Source organism: Sapajus apella, unplaced genomic scaffold (genome assembly GCF_009761245.1).
Source record: "Sapajus apella isolate SASKATOON/1434 unplaced genomic scaffold, GSC_monkey_1.0 scaffold5, whole genome shotgun sequence".
Classification (NCBI taxonomy): Eukaryota; Metazoa; Chordata; class Mammalia; order Primates; family Cebidae; genus Sapajus; species Sapajus apella.
Window position 1 is genome coordinate 30,097,706 of NW_022436945.1, and position 15,462 is coordinate 30,113,167.

Below are 15,462 nucleotides of genomic sequence, written 5' to 3' on the forward strand. Positions count from 1 at the left end.
ATCTCAGGTCATCCACCTGCCTCAGCTTCCCAAAGTGCTGGGATTATAACTGACACCTCTGCCTCCCAGGTTAAAGCAGTTTTCCTGCCTCAGCCTCCCAAGTAGCTGTGACTATAGGTGTATGCCACCACATCCAGCTAAGTTTTGTGTAGAGACAGGGTTTCATTATGTTGGCCAGAATGGTCTTGATCTCTTGACCTCATGATCTGCCTGCCTCGGCCTCCCAAAGTGCTGGGATTACAGGCGTGAGCCACCATGCTCAGCTGAGGGGCATTTTTAATAAATATTTGCACTCATAAGAATTATACTAAGACTTGCTAAAATGTACCCAATGACCCTTTCCTCCCAGCTTATCTTTCTCCTGCTGCTATTTGCAAAGGGCAGGTCCCATCTGTAAATAACGATAAGACAGCAGCAAAGGGACTGGATCCAAACACTGCACTTCTGGCACTTTATGACAAAGGGCTTTCCCTCCTCTTTGTTTTACCTGTTCAGGGCACAGTATCAGATCCAAAACAGAATTCAAAAGGCAAGCCCACATGGGAACATGGTGTAATTACAGAGCTCCTGGGCTGTACCAAAATGTGGGTTTTTGACAGCGTGTACAAGGCCTGGAGGAAGAGTGAGTCCTGTTTTCAAGACTGGATGCTCTTATTTTCCGACTGCACTTTGAAAATCTTGTTGTGAGAGTGGGAGGAACAGGGAAGTGAAAGTACATGAGAAACTTCATCTTTCTAGATGGCCAATCCAGAATGACCCCTGCAATACACACACACAAGTAAGACTTTGGTTTTCTGTTCTTTTTAACCCAATGTCATATGTATCATATGCAGGCATCACTAATTTCACAAAGCTCAGGATCTCACTTGGTAAGCTTAACTTACTTTCTCCTTTGCAAGCTTAAAAAGATGCTAAGTTTTTTAGCCTCTTGAAAGGAGCATCCCAGCAACTCGTTACCTGGCAGGGAATTCTTCACCAGGCACGTTCATGAGACACAGAGTATGTAAACAGCAGATCTGAAATTCTCCCACCTGCAATCATCAAGGTGGCTTGGGCAAACTAGAATCTGTAGCCCTCTCTAGAACAGAGTCCTGCTATTAATATTTGGAGCAACTGCTTCCCAGCGAGGATACCCAAATAAACACGGAGGATAAGAACTAGCAAACACCTGAAAATATCCTCACCATTGACTCCGGTGGGACTGGCATTTATTTTAGATGAAGGAGCTCACATCCATGCACAGCCCTCATCCTCCAGAACCTTCCACCACCTCCCCCGCACCGCCAGGGTCTCCGCCAATGATTTAAAAAATCAGGGAAGCTCGCACAAATTCTCCTAATCACACCCTCTGGAAGACCAGCCCTGGAGGTGTCACCGCCCACTCTAGGCTGTCTCTCCCTCTTGACCACTGGACAATGATAGCAGTGCATCACAGGGAAAACAGCCACCAGCAGGGGGCAGTCACAACACCAGTGTGGCAGGAATTCCCGGCTGAGGACTCATCACTTCCAGCTCCCAACCAGGCAGGGAGGTTACAGGAGACCGACTCTGACACAAAGAGGAGATCTGCCTTCGTGTCTCTCCACTTTACCCAGCAGGAACCACAACCATTCTTTCAAGGAGAATAACCTCAAAATTCTCTTCTTCCATCAAAAGCGGAGTTATTATCAACTGGTAGAGCTATGGAATAGGGGAGCTTAAAGTCCCCAGTCAGTTGAATGGGCAGGCTGACATGCAGAGCATTGGAAAAACACAACTGAGGTCAAAATCTCTTTTGTTTCATAGTGATGTCTTTTCTGTGGCTCCATCCTTCTCATGGTGGGGATGGAGGGCCATATATTTTGGCTAATAATTGACACTGAAATTGAATCAGTGCTTCTGGCTAGGCTAGTAGCCTGGTGCCAAACTTTAGCAATAAAATTTTAGAGAATCTGTAATATAAGCACTAATATTAATCTTTCTTTGCTTTTTTTTTTTTGGAAAAGGCTCCCCCTGTCACCCAGGCTGAAGTGCAGTGGCGCCATCTCTGCTCACTGCAACCTCGGCCTCCCAGGTTCAAGTGATTCTCCTGCTTCAGCCTCCCAAGTAGCTGGGATTACAGGTGCCCACCACCACACCCAGCTAATTTTTTGTATTCTTAGTAGAGATGAGATTTCACCATGTTGGCCAGGCTGGTCTTGAACTCCTGACCTCACCTCAGCCTCCCAAAGTGTTGGGATTACAGGCATGAGCCACCACACCTGGCTATCGCATTAATTTTTTCCAGAAGCATGAAAAGCCTCCTTCTACAACATGGCATATAACCTATTTCCATCACATTCACTCCCTGCCATGCTGATGAGATTTTTCTCAGTCATTAGTGAGAGTGACCACATTGGTGTTAGACTTAATCACTCAGCCCGTCACCTTTCCCAACAGGGTCAAACACAGTAGAGGATGAGGGGCGCAGAAGCAATTCCAGACTCCGTTTTAAATGCTGGTGATAAAAGGTGAAACGAAACAAAAGAAAACAAAAAAGTTCTGCCTTTCAAAGACAAGGATGGTTGTGAGGATGGTAATGCAGCATGAAGAAAGCAAGTGAGCTTTGCCAGACAAGTAGGACACCACGAAAGGGGGAGAAGTGAAAATCGGCCAGTTACCTCTCTCTGAATCCGGGAAGGCGTGAGGGAACAGAGCAGAAACAACACGTTAGCATTCACACGGCATCCCGCAAATAACACAGTCCCGTTAACAGTTGAATCTCGGCACTGACAGCTCATCTCATTTCCCAACTCTGCAGCAATTAATAGGCCTTCCCTGCTTATTTTAGGTCAACCGTATCGCCCAGAAGTGTGTATTCTGAGCCACATTACGATGAAGCCAAGAGATGCCAGCTGAATTTACAGAGGTAACATAACAACCGGGGGAGGTAATCAAGCTTCAAATATCACAGTCAAATACAGGAAACTGCAGTAAACACTGGCAGAGGACACGTCTTCATTTTCCAGCTCCACCTGCTCCCCATAAATAACATACAGAAACAACGGCATGGACAAAGCCTTACCTGTTTTACTGACATTCCTGACACTCTACTAACAGAGCTATATCACTGGAATCCAGGTGCTTTTCCCGAGATGCATCCTTACTGAGCAACAGGGAGGGAGGCAGCAAGAAGGTCAAGGGCAGGGGCAGGAAGCGGGAGAGACAGGAGATGACAGCTCAAAGCGGGAGAGATCGGAGATGTGCCAGGAATGAGAGGAATGGAATGGAATGGAGAGAGGAGCAGAGTGCGATTCTGGTTGGGGCCGCACTCTTGGAGTTCCCTCCCTGAGCTTCCCTGAGCTTCCCGAGATCCTAATGAAATCACTTAACCCCCTGACCCACGGTGCTCACCATTCTCTTCTGGCCTTGTCACAGCCGATTTGCACGCACTATACCCAGAGCAACTGGGCCGAAGAGGCAGGGGGCACTGGACAGATAATGAGGAGGGAAGGAAGAAGCCCTATGTTCACAGAAACCTGCTCTCCTGGGCACTCTACGGCCAGGGTCATGGAGCGGCCAGCAGGGCCCTGCAGGGATGGAGCTAAAATCATGGCATGAAACACCAAGCGCACCAGACAGTGAACCACAGAGTCATTAAGTGGAAAGGAAGAGCTGCTCACCCTGAGGCGGAACAATGACCACGGCACATCAGTAAGTGGAGCAAAAACAAAGCCAAGTTGTAGACCCATGGTCTTATAAAAACAACAAAATGTTTGCATATGTATTTTAACATATGCACAGTAAAAAATTTGGAATACGACACCCAAACTGTCAACTGTAATATGTAAAGGGGATTATGGAGGATTTTACTTTCTCTATCTCTTTGAAAATGACACAACAAGCACATTTGACTTTTGTGATAAAATATGCAACTATCTACCTCAGTACTGAAAGGAAGCCATAGTGATCAGTGTGCCCCAGGGCACAGATGTTAACTAATATTAGTTAAAGTTGACTAATATTAATGATGACAACACCACCAGCCAACAGTTGCCCTTTACTGAGCTCTGTTTGACCTCTAACAGTAACTGGACATGGTCAATATTACTGTTCTCACTGACAGATGAGGAAACAAGTTCAGAAAGGTTAAGATGCTTGGCCAAGGTCACACAGCTACTATACGGGGAAGGCTGCAGGACTCTAATTCTAGTCTTAGACGCACCCACGGTGGGTATTTCATACTTCTACACAGCCCTGCAGAGCCCCCTAATGGTTTGTCTCTTAAATGGCAAACACAGAAAGTCCCTACACTTAAGTATTCAAGGTAGGGCCAAAGGGTTTGGCCAGAACCTAGGGTTTTAGAGGAACAGGGAACATTCCTCTCTTTTGGTTAACTTTTATAGGGAAAGAGGTGGCTAAAAATTCCTAAGAGGGTCTCTGGGCTGAAGAGGCAGACCCAGCTGCGCTCAAATCCAGATGGGTAGCCACATTCCTTCCAGTACACTGCTTACCTTCTCTTAATTGATTCAACATAGCTTTCCAGGGCTCCTCTGTGTGCCAGCACACTGTGTTACAAGGTACGCCCCACGAAACCCGTTTCCTCATCATTGAAGAGGGGATAAGGGCACCTGCTCATGCTCGTAATGCACAGGGGCATCATAAGCATGAAATTAAAGGGGACGATGTGTGTACAGGAATGCCAGGCATGTAACGAAGCTGCAATAACCTGCATCGTTATAGGTATTACCACTGCATCATCCAGTGGCTTCACCTCTTCGGCTGTGTTGTGCTGGGCAGCATTTGAGATGGACCGTCTCCCATAGAAGGGCAGTCACCTGGGGAAGCGGCAGGGGCCCTCTCCTCAGGCTTGCTGGACCCCAGCTGTACAGGATGCTGGAGAGTCATCTCTTGGCTCAGGTCCCTCTGTGCTACTTAGTTCCACGTACCAAAGCCAGGCTCGGGTCACAATTTACAAGATCAGCAAGCGACCCTGAGACCCGGATGCTAGTCCCAGTCTGGATCCACAGCTGGGTAACATTATGCAAGTCACACAACCTCCCTAACTCTTGGGTTCCTAATCTCAGAATGAATGTGCTAGGAACTCCTTAGTGCTCAGATTTTTATCAGTAAAGGAAGTGTTAGTGTTTTGACTTGGTTTTGATTATAACAAACGTTTTCAATTTCTTATTATTAATAAAAAGCCTATCCCTAGTGTGTGACAAAAACTTTAAAAATCTAACAATCTGAGAATACGACCTGTTTCTTTTGTGTATAATTTTATTGTAGCCTTGGATATTTTAAGTCCGATCCATTGCTAGTGATTCACTTAAAAACATACCGCCGAGATGTAGCTACCGTGTTTTTCCCTGAAGGCGGGCTTGGAAAAATGATTCCGCAAACTTTTAACACAGTTAATTCATTCAGGGTTAATAAACACTGCTTGATTTAAGTATCAATGTGAAAACCAGCCATAAATAGAGACCGCAGAGTGATCTTTGAAACGTCATTCAAAAACCCAGGAGAGTCACAGACAGTGCCAGCAGCTCCACCAATTCAGCACCTGGCAAATTTGCTGGGGAGAAAACATCAGTCCAAAGCTGGGCTTCTGCACAAGACAAGCCAGTCTGAAAGTGGAGAAGGCTAAATTTAGCGCCAGGCGTATGCTTACTCCCTTCTTGCTGTACAAGATGCCAGTGGGAAGAATTAAACCCCAAGATTAATTCCACATGAGCCATATACCCCAAGGCTGCCTGATCAGCATGCTCTCCGTGGCTGTTCCTTGAGAAAATAAATGCGGGCGTAATTGGCAATGTTTTCATTAGTATAAGCCCGAAATACCAGAAGTACTTGGCATGTGTAACTGGAATCCAAATGAAGAGGAAATTCCTCAAAAAAACCCCACAAAACCAGCACACCAGAATGACAATGTCTATTCCAGCTTTTGGGAAGAGGACGCCGTCTCCTGTTCCCTGGCACGGCCACCTACTTCTCATGCAGTGCACGACTGTCCACTTTTCACAAACTGAGCACACAAAGCAAGGACTTGCCAGTAGAATTCTCACTCCATTTTTGCAGAAGTCTCTGTTGCAGGCTTCTTTCCGACGCTTGTCTTTCATCACCCGCCATCTCTTGAGCCTTCTGAACACCCATCACACCATTATCCACATGACAGTGAAGCAAGCACTGCAAAACTTCATGTCATGAAAATTCTTGCACCAGCTCCTGAGTTTGACATTTTTTTTCCTCCAGCTTCAAGTGTGTGTGTGTGTGTGTGTGTGTGTGTGAGAGAGAGAGAGAGAGAGAGAGAGAGAAAGAGAGAGAGAGAGAGAGATACTGACTGATTGATTAACTATCTGCCCTTGGTCAGGGCCTTTAGCCTCTTTGTTTTTCAGTTTCTTCATCTGTAAAATGGGAATCATAGGGACCCTTATGTCCTGAGAATGCTATAAGATTACATTATTTAATCCATATAAAGCTCCTATAGGGTGGTGGCTTGAGTATGGCCTATAGGGTGCAGGCCAGGCCAATCACTATGTGAGGGAGGGAAGGGGAGGTCCACCAGGAGAAAGGAAAGTTTCCTGGCCTGTTTTGGATCAAGGCACTTTTGCATCTGATAATAAAACTCCAAAAAAAACAAAAAAAAAAACATGCACAGACTCACAATCTTATACACAATTGTATAAAAGGGGGGCAGAGCTGGAAAAGTTCAGTGATTCCTGAAACTCAATTCCAGGCCCCTTTAGAATCTAAACGCTGCAGGTGAAAGGCCTCTGAACAGAAACGAACACTGAACTTATGCAAATTTACCAACTGATTTCTGGCTAATATTCAGAGAATTCATCTCAGGGAAAGGTTCTATCCTTCCCAGGATCAACCGGGGACATTAACACCCGCCTCCGACCAAGCATGCTTTCCTCTCCAAAGCCAGCTCCCCTCCCACCCCACCGTCCTGCCCAGCAGCGCCATGATGGGAAAGTTCGAGTTCCAGCACTTAAGAGTGTAAAGCTAGGATTTAAAGTGGTTAAGATTATTGAAATTCAAGGCACATTCTTCTAAACAAAGGACTTTCTCATGCCATTGGAAGGAAGACACAATAGTTACCAGTCTGCTTACTAACGAGGGGGAAAAGAGATATTTAAAAGCAACCAGGAAATGAATATTTTTTAAAGTCCATCTTTGAAGACAGCAAGAATTAATGAGCTTCAGCTTTCATCTGTGCTGTATCACAGATTTAAAAAAAAAAAAAAGCAAAAATCTTGCTTCTCTGAATATCTGAGATAAAGAACACACACGCAGCTTATATTTAGTTATCAAGTAAGCTTGTAAACAGCTTATAGTTTTTAAATTATGCCATGTTTCAGTTTCAACTTTAAAGTTTAGGGTGTAATGAAAGGATAAAGTTTTATAAATTCCACCTGAACTGTGAAACCATGGGTTAGCTTCCTTTCTGAAAGCAAAGATGATAAAACAAAAATAAAAAATACTGGGTCGGGCATGGTGGCTCACATTTGTAATCCCAGCACTTTGTGGGGCTGAGGCAGGTGGATCACTTAAGGCCAGGAGTTCAAGACCTGCCTGCCAACATGACAAAACCCCTTCTCTATTAAAAATATAAAAATTAGCGGGGCATGGTGGCACACACCTGTAGTCCTAGCTACTTAGGAGGCTGAGACACAAGAATCGCTCAAACCCGGGAGGTGGAGGTTACAGTGAGCTGAGATCATGCCTCTGTACTCTGGCCTGGGTGACAGAGCGAGACTGTCTCAAAAAAACAAAACAAAACAAAACAAAAACCTTGACACCAGAAGGCTCCTATCTGACAAAGCACAGGAATGCGCAAGAATTTAGAGACTGATTCCGAGCAGGGATAATGACAGCACAGTGGTTTCTATGCCAGAATGCCACCAGGTACAAACTCCTGGCAAGGTGCAGACAAGACTCCTACTTAAAATCATGGTGGGCACCCAGCTACGTACAGGACCTCTTGTGGCTATGACGCGTTCTTAAATCACTTTCTCAATTTTCAAGGGGATTTCTTTGTGCAGGTAAAAGGAGTACTAGGGTAGGTAACATGGAAAGCAAATACATATGGCCTTCGTTTGAATTTTGTTTTGTTTTGAGATGGGGTCTTGCTCTGCTGCCCAGGCAGGAGCGCAGTGGCACGATCATAGCTCACTGCAGCCTCAAACTACTGGGCTCAAGCAATCCTCCCGCCTTAACCTCCCAAATACCTGGGACTATAGGTGTGTGTCATCATATCCAGCTAATTTTTTATTTTTTATAGGAACAAGGTCTCACTATGTTGCAAAGGCTGGTCTCAAACTTTTGGGCTCAGGCAATACTCCCATCTTGATAGCTTCTCAAAGTGTTGGGATTACAGGCATGAGCTACCACGCCCAGCCCTGAATTTTGTTAACTTCCATCTAGATACAAGTATTTCTGGTGTAATATAAACTCAATCATATTTAAAGAAAAGCAGACATCAACCCTAGGAAGGCTGATTAACACTAACCAAGTCACAGCAGTGGCTCCTGGCTATTGACTTCTCTGTTCTTGGTGGACACTGTCGCCAAGCCACTCAAGAACCCTGCAGAGAGAAGCATCCTGACTCTCATTTTACAAATGAGGAATCGAAGGGTCAGAGAGTTTAAGCTAACTCGCTCAAAAGCCCACAGCTAGCAGGTGGTGGATCTGCAAACAGAATGCAGGCCTGTTGGCTGGGCTCTTCTCTACCATGTAGCTCTGGGGCACCAGGCACCTGAGCTGGGCTCCCTCCCAATTAATTGGCTCTGCTCAGGACATCATTCCTCGCTGGAGGTGGCCTCTGCTCTGCCCTTCTCTGTCCCTACTGGACTTTTGGTTCCACCACTGCTGGAGCTGGTGACAGTAATTAAGTGCTGTGTTTGGTTTAAATTACCTTCTTTTCATCCCCTATGCAGCAGCCAGTTATTCCATGGCGCCCCTGTTTACAATCTACCCCCCCCCACCCCTGCAAACTCCCTGCCTCCAGCCACACTGGGACCCTTTGGCTCTGAAACGTACAAGCCTGCCCCTGCCTGGCAGCCTCTGCACTTGCTGCTCCGCTGCTTCCCCCCCAGGCCCTCCCCTCATCATCCTGATGGTCACAGCCTCCAAAAGAACCCTGAGGATCCCCCAGTCATTGTCAACATTCACAGCCATCTGAAACTACCCTATTTCCCCCTCTCCACCGAAAAAGTAAAGTTCATGTGAGCGAGAACCTTTCTGCCTGTTCACTTACCACTGTCTGGTACATAGTAGGCAATCAATCAATATGTTTGAATAAGTGGATAACTAAATAAGGGAAACAGAGAACTCCCTTCTCATCACGATGGTAAGAAGCTAAGGGAGTGATGCCACAAACAGCAGGGAGTTGGCTGAATTCCTTTTTCTCCTGCCATTGCTCATCGCAGACAGCACTTTTAAAATGACTTTGGTTCATATCCTGTTTTCATGTCAGCTGAAACAATGTTAATAAAACATATATTTCATCTGAACAGGCAAGAGGCAAGTTCTGAGATTATTAATCTCTCATGACTCTATTTAAAAGCAAAGGAAATCTATACTCTGATCATCTCCAGCAGAAACAATGGTGTCGCCAGAGCTCCTAACTAGATTTCCTTCTTCGGAACATTTGTCTAAATGAGAAATAGCTCCTCTGCTCCTGAAGAAATCAATATATAAATTTCCCTTGTATATTGATTTCTATCAAGATTTATCCCCAGATAATTTTCTTTATATTTGTACTCTAAGAGAAATAAATCTCTGCTTATCATTTAAGGAAAAGACCCAAGACAACACATTCCCATACCTGTCGAGGCAGCCATGGACTGAAATCTGCCCTCTGGGGCACCTACAAACCATCCCCCCTGCCCTGTCAGAGGTACTAGGGTATAATGGCAGGAGTTAGCTTCTTGATACAGTTGGAAAGAATATGTACTCTTTATGTTTACTAAGGTTACTTTTTTTTTTTTGAGACACTCTTGCTCTGTCACCCAGGCTGGAGTGCAGCGGCACCATCTCAGCTCACCGCAACCTCTGCCTCCCGGGCTCAAGTAATTCTCCTGCCTTAGCCTCCCAAGCAGCTGAGATTACTCAGCGCCACCACACCCAGATAATTTTTTGTATTTTTAGTAGAGACAGGGTTTCACCATATTGCCCAGTCTGGTCTCAAGCTCCTCACCTCAGGTGATTTGCCCGCCTCAGCCTCCCAACATGCTGGGATTACAGGCATGAGCCACTGCACCCTGCTACTAAGGTTACTTTTTTTAGGTAGTTGGTCTCTTTGTTCTAGCATCTTTTTTTCCCTTTTCATTGAATATTATGAAGAATCTTTAAAAAACAAAAACCACAATGCCACTGCTGTAACATCCTGCTTTGTTTTTGTTAAGACACGGAGTCTTATATGATGTCCGGGCTGGACATAAACTCCTTGACTCAAGTGATTTTCCCACCTCAGACTCCAGAGTAGCTGGGACTACAGGTGGGTACCACTGCGCCCAGCTTTGTAACACCCTAAATTACTATCATTTGTGTTTGGTTTCCTGTTATTGTCCATGATTAACAATTAAAATAAATATATCATCTTAAAGAATAAAGAGGCTCAAGCGTAGAAGTACCCCAAACACCCTGACCTTCTGCAGGAATTCTCTTTGGGGGCTAATGTTCAACACAACACAAAGCTTGCCAGAGATGACTGAACCTTCTTAGTTCCAAATGACAAAGTCCCTATTTGAATTGTCATTCAGGGTTCTATGCAGGTCCTTCAGATCAGGGATCAGCAAATTATGACCCTCCTAAATCTCAGACTGTTTTGTGAATGAAGAGTACTAGACCACAGCTACACTCATTTGCTTAGGCAGAGGCTATGGCTGCTTCTGCGCCACACTTGTAGAGCTGAGTAGTTGCAACAGAGACCACGTGGCCCCAAAAGCCTCAAATATTTAATATGTGGCCAGTGCTCAGGGGTTTGAGAACAACATGGGCAACATAGCGAGACCTCATCTCTACAAAAAAAATTTTTTTAAGAAAAGCCAGGTGTGGTGATGCATGCCTGTAAGTCTCAGCTACTCAGGAGGCTGAGGCAGGAGGATTGCGTGAGCCCAGATGCTGAGACTGCGCTGAGCCGTGATCACACCACTGTACTCCAGCCTGGGTGGCTGAGTGAGATCCTGTCTCCAAAAAGAAAAAAAAAAAAAATCTGGCCTTTTACAGAAAACAATTGCCAACCCCTGCTCTAGAAGACGATCTGTTTTAAGGGCACAACATACGATGTGGACAAGTACTGGGTAAATACTTCATGGAGTCCAGTGCAAAATGAAAACGCAAGTCTCCTTGTTAAAAACACAATGAACATTTTCAAGATGTTAACAGTAGAGTGTAAACCAATGGAGGGACCCTGTGACTGGCTGAGATGGCAGAGTAATTCCCGTTACAGGTGACAAACTCCAAGGCTGGCTAGAAACTCTTCCACCAAGATGCAGGAGTAAGAGCATTTCCAACTTGCGAATGCTTTAGAACCAAACAACGTTTTGCTCAACTGAAATCTTACACAGATGCCCAAGATGTGAAGTAGCAGCCCTGTGGACATCTGCCCTAGCCATTCTATTTCTAAAAGGTCACTAGCAGGTTACGATTCTTAGAATGTTTTAAGGGGGAGGGTGATGAAAGACAAAACACACCAGAATCCTCGAAAACAGCATTTTCAGTTAACCACGCAAAAAGATGCATGCTCTGATATGACAGAATCAGGCCACCTTGGCCCCATTGTCAACCGTGCTCTCGGCTGCTGCTTGTCCTGTGTCATAATTATTTCAACTGCTATAATTTATTCATCCCCAGTCAAGTTTACATGTTATACGGCACCCAGTCCAGGTGTCTAGATCAGAATGGTTGGCAGCTCAAGTCACTCCTGCCCTTTCTTATCTGCTCAAAATACTGACTGTGGAAGGAATATTTTTTATACACACACACACACACACACACACATACAGACACATTTTTTTTCAAAACCAAACCAAAGTTATCTCAAAACTAAAGTTCTCTGAGAAACATGTCATAAGCTTTCAAGTTCACAATTCTGCAGCTGGAATAAGGGGGCAGAAAATCCTATCAGAAACTCGGTACTTAGTTTTAGAAATGGCTTCTCTAGCTCCCAAAATGCTCAAAGAATTTCCTGAAAAGTTACTAAGAAAGTTATTCTCTTTGAATTGAAATACATATGGAATAAATTTTATATTTATGAGAGAATATCAGTTGTTGGATGCTGCATGTGAAGTAACTTCAAATGTAATTATGGGGCTGCATAGAGTGGCTCATGCCTATAATCGTAGCACTGAGTAAGGATCACTTGAGGTCAGGAGTTCAAAACCAGCCTGGCCAACATGGTGAAACCCTGTCTCTACAAAAAATAGAAAAAATTAGCAGGCTGTGGTGATGCATGCCTGTAATCCCACCTACTCAGGAGGCTGAGGAAGGAGAATTGCTTGAAACCAGGAGGCGGAAGTTGTAGTGAACTAAGATCATGCCACTGCACTCCAGCCTGGGCAACAGAGCAAGGCTCTGTCTCAAAAAAAAAAAAATATATATATATATATATATATATAATTATGAATGGATTCTTATAAACTGGGAACAAAGGTAGAATAACTCCATATAAATTAAGGCTTAAACCTGTCTTCTCTTCTTACTCTGATTCTTTATTTTCAAGTCAGAATAAAGAAAAATGCTCAAAGGTCTCATAACCAGTTGAGAAGTACAGACAGGGTATTGAAGGGTAAAAACATCTTGGAAAAATGGCCAACTACACAAGATTGCACTGGATGGATATGTCTGCTCATCTACACCGGAGAACCAAAGAAAAGTAAGTTAAAGTTTTGTTTTTTGGAGACAAAGTCTCTCTCTGTCGCCCAGGCTGGAAGGCAGTGGTGCGATCTTAGCTCACTGCAACCTCCACCTCCCAGGTTCAAGATATTCTCTTGCCTCAGCCTCCCTAGTAGCTGGGATTACAGGTGTGCGCCACCATGCCTGGGTAATTTTTGTATTTTTAGTAGAGACGGGGTTTCACTACATTGCCCAGGCTGGTCTTGAACTCCTGCCTCAAGTGATCCTTTGGGGACCCTCAGCCTCCCAAAGTGCTGGGATTACAGGCGTGAGCTACTGCGCCTGGCCTAAATCAAGGTCTTGACACAACATAAATGTGAAGGGAGTTGTTCCACGGCTTGGTAACTTTGTCCTTGGACAGTCATTACTTCTATTAACATGTATTTTCTACAGGCATAAACCACGCATCAAAGAAACCAGGTGTGATCCTAGATCACACCCCTTCCTGTTTCTTCTACAGTCAACTTCGCCAGTGCAGCCTCCGTGACATTTCCCCCACCTGCCTGCTTCTCTTCATGCCTTCTGCCACATCACCCATCTCTCCTGGGCCAGGGCTGGCCAACTGGTTCCGCGGTTTCCATTCCTGTTTCCAATATCCATTCCCCGAGATCATTTTGTATGAGGTAAACTGGATCATGGCATTCCCCTGGTTAACCGCTTCACGGGCACCTCATGGCAAACCTTTAACCACCGCCCAAAAGCCCTATAGGATCCTGTCCTACCCACCTCTTCCACCCCAGCACAGAGCCCTGGCCTCCTCTCCATCCTCACCTCTTCTATTCACTCCCCACGTGGCCGGTTTCAATGTTGCCTCCTAGGACAGGCTGCCTCCTGGGGGCCCCTTTCCCCACTAAGCTACTCTGTTGCATTATGCTGTTGATGGTCTTTAAGGCACTCAGCAGAACCTATATTATCTTGCTTCCTGGATTGTTTTTCCAGCTTATCTCCTGCCTTTTCAAACAGGAACCTTGTCTGTCTCAGTCCTTCATGCTGTCTCACAAGGTGCCTGATACACAGATGCTACCTATCTGCTGAACACTGTATTAACCATTAGACTATAAATATTAGGCACATGGGATGGTCATAGCTGAATCCTAAAAATAGACAATGAAGTATTTTCATCTGCATTCATTCATCTGCCCATTCAACAACTGGGTTATTTGTGGAGAGCATCCGATACTAGGTACTATGTTAGGGCCTGAGGAATTTAAAAGTCTAAGAACTTCTCAAATATGTCATATTCTATATTCAAGATAGGCCCTTTAAAAAGACAAGTTACACTACTACTTATATGTTTTTCCATAATCCTAAAGATTTGTGGAAAAATATGAAAACCTATGTAAGATGTTACGTGCCATCAGTTCCCTCCCCAAAACTCACGAAATGTACATGGAGAGTAAATAGGAACACAGTTAAGTCACCTCTTAACACTCAGGAGACTGGACGGACGTAAAGCTTTGCTCAGCCAGTGGTACCAAATGAAATTCATTTCCAAGGCTGGGCACAGTGGCTCACACCAGTAATCCCAGCACTGTGGGAGACCGAGACAGGCAGATAACTCCTGAGGTCAGGAGTTTGAGACCAACTTGGCCAATATGGCGAAACCCCATCTCTACCAAAAATACAAAAAATTAGCTGAGTGTGGCACAGGTGCCTGTAATCCCAGCTACTCAGGAGGCTGAGGCAGAAGAATCACTTGAACCCAGGTAGCAGAGGTTACAGTGAGCTGAGTTCGTGCCACTGCACTCCAGCCTGGGCAATAAGAGTGAAACTCCATCTCAAAACAAAACAAAACAAAACAAAACAAAACAAAACAAAACAAAACAAATTCATCTTCTAGAGGGGTTGTCCAAGAGACAAGGAGGCGACATGACTGATAGTTTTTATAACAGACCACATCCAAATCAACAGTGCCAATGTTTAAACTCTAGAACTCAGCTCTGCCCCTCCCTGTACTCCAGGTTGCTTTGAGAGGTACCCATGGATCAAAATAAGGAAGTTCAAGATGACCAACTCTAGTGCCCAATAGCCCGCTGGCCTGATTAATACCTCTACCCTTGGAGTGCAGATGACCTAGGGCCCCTCGTTGTTTGCACCTACAGCCACATACTCAGCTGACCTCCAGGGCAGCCGTCAGCAGCAGTATCTTCTTGTCTCACCTCAGTGTCATCGACATTGCTTCCCAGGGATGCGCCAGTGCAGAGGACCTGCAATGGGCCCCATGCCAGCATAGTGTGAGCACCAAGAAAGGAAGAAGACACCTGTTGTATTTATTCTACCGTTTAATCACCAGCACCAATGCCCAGCACATGGCAGGTGTCCAGTAAATACTTATTAAATAAATTATCCCCACTGCAGAAAAGCTAGAACTCAAAAATGTGCCAGCTGTTAGAAAAGTGGGTTTCTCATATCTGCAAAATGAGAATGATAGAATTAGGCCAGGTGTGGCGGCTCATGCCTGTAATCACAGCACTTTGTGAGACCGAGACAGGCAGATCACCCGAGGTCAGCAATTCAAGACCAGCCTGGCCAACATGGTGAAGCCCCATCTCTACTAAAAATACAAAAAGTAGCCAGGGACGGTGGTGGTGCACCTGTAGT

General features: G+C 45.1%; 1 protein-coding gene across 11 annotated transcripts in view; it reads right to left on the reverse strand.

The window, feature by feature from the left end:
- Positions 1-15,462, reverse strand: part of APBB2 (amyloid beta precursor protein binding family B member 2) — a 399,910-nt gene that overhangs the window by 28,247 nt on the left and 356,201 nt on the right. For 5 of the 11 annotated variants that reach the window (XM_032274025.1, XM_032274022.1, XM_032274018.1 and 2 more), the window contains one exon: positions 2,640-2,645. The exons of the other annotated variants lie outside the window; for them this stretch is intronic. Coding sequence is in view for 4 of the 5 variants with exons in the window: in XM_032274022.1 (XP_032129913.1) it covers positions 2,640-2,645 (6 nt within the window). In the remaining variant the exon portion in view is untranslated. The remainder of the gene's footprint in view (positions 1-2,639; positions 2,646-15,462) is intronic. 11 annotated transcript variants of the gene reach the window in all.